The sequence below is a fragment of the Chrysemys picta genome, chromosome 20 (assembly GCF_011386835.1).
Source record: "Chrysemys picta bellii isolate R12L10 chromosome 20, ASM1138683v2, whole genome shotgun sequence".
Classification (NCBI taxonomy): domain Eukaryota; kingdom Metazoa; phylum Chordata; order Testudines; family Emydidae; genus Chrysemys; species Chrysemys picta.
In genome coordinates, this window is record NC_088810.1 from 1,394,822 (window position 1) to 1,399,643 (window position 4,822).

Consider the following 4,822-nt stretch of genomic DNA (forward strand, 5'->3'; position numbering starts at 1 on the left):
CGCGCTCGGGGAGGAACGCTGTAAAAAAACATTGGGGGCACCGCTTTTTGGCGCCCCCAAATCTTGGCGCCCCCCCTAGGCAACCGCCTAGTTCGCCTTAGGCCCAGATCCTCAGCAGTACCTAGGTGTCTAAGTCCCGCTGCAATCAATGGGCGTTAGGAGCCGACGTGTCTGAGGAGCTGGGCCCAGCCCTTGGGGGCTTCCTGGAGTCTCTGGTTCTTTGGTAAAATCCCTGCTGGGCTCTGGCGGTTTAGGGGTTCGTTGGGTTTGGGCAGGGCCGGCTTTAGGAAGTGCCGGGCCCAATTCAAATAGTTTCGACGGGGCCCCGGCAGGGTTGACTTAAAAAAACAAAAACAAACAAAACATAAAAAACCCACATGGGGCTTGTACTCACTGGGCCGCGCTCCTAGTCTTTGGCGGCGGGTCCTTCACTCGCTACAGGTCTTCGGTGGCACTGAAGGACCTGCCGCCAAAGACACAGAGCGCCGTCGGGTGAGTAAAAATTAAAAAGGCGCCTCTAGCCAGGGAAGGGATTCTCTGCCACTTGCCCCCCACTCTGGGCGGCCCTGCCACTGGGTGCGGGGCCCTCTTAGGCGCGGGGCCCGATTCGGGGGAATTGGTGGAATTGGCCTAAAGCCGGCCCTGGGTTTGGGGGTGTTTTGGTGAGTGACTGTCACCCCAGCTCATCTTCTCGGCCCAAGCTTATTTATGATCACGTGGAAGGTCCCTTTGTGCTCCCAGAGGAGCCTTCGCCTCGCTGAGACCCAGACCTCCTGAGATCTCAGAGCAGCGCAGCATTGGGCTGGGCAGACCCCACGTCCCAGGGGCAGGTGGCCGAGCAGGATGCCCCCAGCTCAGCCTGGACGCCGGGCCTGCAATGGACTCTCTCCTCCCTTCCTCCCCGCAGTGTTCGGCTCCTTAGTGCGAAGCTACGTGGACACCATCCGCAGCGGGCAGGTGCCCTGCCTGGACAACGCGGTGGCCGCCATGGCCTCCATCGAGAACGAGGCGGCCCTCAGGGAGGCGCTGGCTCACTACGAGGCCAGGATGGGGGGGCTGCGGCTGCCGGCGGAGCTGGCCGAGCTCTTGGCGGCGCACGGGACACACGAGGCGGACGCCCTGCAGCTCTTCATGCAGCGCTCCTTCAAGGATGAGGGTTACACGTACCACAAGCGGCTGATGGTATGTGAACATCAGGGGCCCTGCGGTCCTCCCTGAACACTTTGCTGCCAGGCCGTGCGCACAGCGCGGCTAACCTGCGACAGACGCCCTGGCCCTGGGATTCTGAGGGCGAAACCCGGATCCTAAGGCCTGGCCCAGACTTAAACCCCTTCTGTCAGTGTAGACGTAGGGAATGTGGTGACCTCACTTATTTCGGCTTCCAAAAGGCTTCTGAGGTTGAAGGCGAAGTCATCCTGGGGGAGAGGCAAAGGATGGTCATGGATCTAAACCAGGCAACGGGACTAGATGGACTTTGGCTCTGATCCGGGGTGGGAATTCCTATGAAAACAGGACTCAAGGGCAACTAACGCCGAGCGAGGGCTCTGAGCCTGAGCTCCGAGAGGTGGGACTTCATCCCACTCGAATGTCAGAGGTGATACTTTACCTGGCAAACTCAGTTATGATTTCACTGAGCAGAGCAGGTGAAAAAGGGGAGGGCGAGCCAGTGACAACGACCTGGCCCCCGTCAGACAGGCAACCTCTTATCAAAAACTGTCCCGGCTCCTTTAGAGGTACCATGAGAGTGAGAGTGAACCAACGTCTGGACGCCAGCAGGGCTGAGCCGATCTGATCTGTTCCTGCCTCTTTCGAGAGCTGGACAGAGGAGAGCTGATCTTGCAGGGGAGAGAGATTTTCTTGACTTTGGTTTGTAAAAACCTTTCCAGCAGCTCGTGGTCCCACGGCCAAGCGGGCGAGAAACACTGCCGCTCTCCCTTCCCAGCCATCGCCCAGTTTGAACCCCGAGTCGGTGGGCTGCCTGGTGGCTGACTCTATTTTCCATCCCAGGGGAGACGTAGCCAAGAGCAGCCGGGCGCGCGAGCCCCGCGGAGCTGGGGAGGGCGCTGTTCCAGTCCAGGGAGCTAAGCCCGGTAGAGCTCGGAGAGCAGCCGGGCGCGCGAGCCCCGCGGAGCTGGGGAGGGCGCTGTTTCCAGTCCAGGGAGCTAAGCCCGGTAGAGCTCGGAGAGCAGCCGGGCGCGCGAGCCCTGCGGAGCTGGGGAGGGCGCTGTTCCAGTCCAGGGAGCTAAGCCCGGTAGAGCTCGGAGAGCAGCCGGGCGCGCGAGCCCTGCGGAGCTGGGGAGGGCGCTGTTCCAGTCCAGGGAGCTAAGCCCGGTAGAGCTCGGAGAGCAGCCGGGCGCGCGAGCCCCGCGGAGCTGGGGAGGGCGCTGTTCCAGTCCAGGGAGCTAAGCCCGGTAGAGCTCGGAGAGCAGCCGGGCGCGCGAGCCCCGCGGAGCTGGGGAGGGCGCTGTTCCAGTCCAGGGAGCTAAGCCCGGTAGAGCTCGGAGAGCAGCCGGGCGCCGCGAGCCCCGCGGAGCTGGGGAGGGCGCTGTTCCAGTCCAGGGAGCTAAGCCCGGTAGAGCTCGGAGAGCAGCCGGGCGCGCGAGCCCCGCGGAGCTGGGGAGGGCGCTGTTCCAGTCCAGGGAGCTAAGCCCGGTAGAGCTCGGAGAGCAGCCGGGCGCGCGAGCCCCGCGGAGCTGGGGAGGGCGCTGTTTCCAGTCCAGGGAGCTAAGCCCGGTAGAGCTCGGAGAGCAGCTGGCGCGCGAGCCCCGCGGAGCTGGGGAGGGCGCTGTTCCAGTCCAGGGAGCTAAGCCCGGTAGAGCTCGGAGAGCAGCCGGGCGTGCGAGCCCTGCGGAGCTGGGGAGGGCGCTGTTCCAGTCCAGGGAGCTAAGCCCGGTAGAGCTCGGAGGGCAGGCGCGATCGTAGGGTGAGCGTCTGCCCTGCGGACTGAGGGCAGCGCTGCCTTTTGCCTCGTTCTCTTTTGTTGATTAGGAGGCGATCAAGGAAAGTTACGGGCGGTTGTTGGGCCAGAACGAAGCTGCGTCCAAGGACTCCTGCCGCGCCCTGCTGGAGACGCTCTCAGCTGCCATGCAGAAGCAGTTCAGAGACGGGGTCTACTCCCAGCCCGGGGGGTACGAGCTCTATCTGAGAGATCGGAACCAGGTGGTGGAAGATTTCCGCAAGACCCCCAACAAAGGAGTCAAGGTGAGTCTCTGGAGCCAGCCCAGGCAGCGCGGGGTTTCCCATTGGCCGTGTTTTCCTGGGGGGAAAGGGCTGGTATCAGACGCCTGGGCGCACACAGACCATTCCAAGCTGCGTGCTCTGCGATCTCTTCTTCCCAGGCGGAGGAGGTTCTGGAACAGTTCCTGGCCAGCAAGAGGAGCGAAGCAGAAACAGTCCTCAACGTCGACAAAAAGATGACTGAAGCAGAAAAGGACCTGGCCAGTAAGTCATAAAGTCAAATAAGAGATTTGATAATATTGTATGAGAAATATTAATGCAAGAAAACATTCTTTTCCCTCTGTCCTTCCCCTTGATCTGCTCTGCTCACAACATGCATGCGGAGAAGTTAGATACGAAACCATCAGTCCTCTTGCTGGAAGGTTGAACCGTAGCACGACTTTATTTCTGAAGATTTCAGAGCACAAACCAGAGAGAGACAAACCAGGCTGCTCCCTAAGGCAGTGAGGAACCATTCACCCCCCTTGATTTAAGCCGTCTGCTCCATGCTTTGCTACAGCCTTCTAGCAAGAGCAGAGACCCTCCTGCTCTGACGGCGAGAGCTTGCAATTCCAACAAAGTCCTCAAGACCCCACCCAACCCGTTCCTGCCTCACCTTCCCTCTTTCAGGACTTGCCACCCTAGCGTTTTTGAGGTTGGCTGCACACACACCTGCTCAGATTCCCGTCTCAGGTACACCGGTGTGAATCCAGAGTGACTCCATTTGAAGGCAAGAGAGTCATTTCTCGTCTTCACCGGGATAACTGAGACTAGAATCTTGCCCATTGGATGTCACTAGACCTGCTCCGCCATTTCCTTTGTACGTATTTAAGGCAGGAGGTTCCAAACGTCTCAGCGCTGGCCAACCTCTGCTCCCGGGGAAGGGAAAGGGGTTTCCAGGGAAGCAGATTAAGGCAAATAGGAAGGGCTTTTGAAAGTTATCCGGGGCCAGAACCCTCTCCATGTGCAATAGCCATGTGAGTGGGCACACAGCTGGCAGTACGGCCTTGCCCATGTGCTGTGGGTCGGGTAGCGGTGCCCCACGATGCTTTCTCTCTGATACTTAGCCTGCAGGGGTCCAGGGAAGCTGGAGACTGGCTTGCGTTTTAATTGTCACCTGCTTTGCCAAAAGCCCAGAAGCAGACGGCGGAGCTCCTGGAGCAGCAGCGGAAGGTGGCGGAGGAGAAGCGGCTGCAGACGGAGCGGCTGATGAAGGACCAGGAGCGCAGCCACCAGGAGATCGTGAAGCAGCTGGAGGCCAAGGTGGTGGAGGAGGCGGCTAATGCCCGGCAGGAGGCGGCGCGGACGCTGGAGAGCAAGCTGAAGGAGCAGGAGGCCATGCTCCAGCAGGGTTTTAAGGAAATGGCCCAGATGCTGGGGGAGGAGATCGCCGACCTGAGGAAGGAAATAACCGATTCCAAAGGGCAGGAGCTTCTCAACATGGCGAAAGTCTTAGCTAAGACTCTCACGATCGCGTATGATGCGTTCGTCCGTGACGACGGAGATGCCCACCCCCCGCCTTCCCGGAGCCAGGCCGGCGAGAGAACCGGGCGGCGGGTGTGAACCAGGCCATCAGCCAGGGCTCCGCACGGCTCCGCACGGCCCG

The 4,822-nt window shown here is 60.7% G+C and overlaps 1 protein-coding gene across 5 annotated transcripts in view; it reads left to right on the forward strand.

Moving 5' to 3' along the window:
* The window catches only part of LOC101939816 (guanylate-binding protein 1-like), a 74,615-nt gene extending 69,799 nt beyond the window's left edge, over positions 1 to 4,816 (forward strand). For 3 of the 5 annotated variants that reach the window (XM_065573939.1, XM_065573937.1, XM_065573943.1), the window contains one exon: positions 4,543 to 4,816. In XM_065573939.1, the coding sequence (XP_065430011.1) occupies positions 4,543 to 4,779 (237 nt within the window). In that variant the 3' untranslated portion in view covers positions 4,780 to 4,816. Of the gene's footprint in view, positions 1 to 907; positions 1,183 to 2,988; positions 3,202 to 3,338; positions 3,442 to 4,348 lie in introns of all 5 variants that reach the window. The other 2 variants (XM_065573941.1, XM_065573942.1) reach the window with 1 other exon arrangement.
* The last annotated feature ends 6 nt before the right edge of the window (positions 4,817 to 4,822 follow it).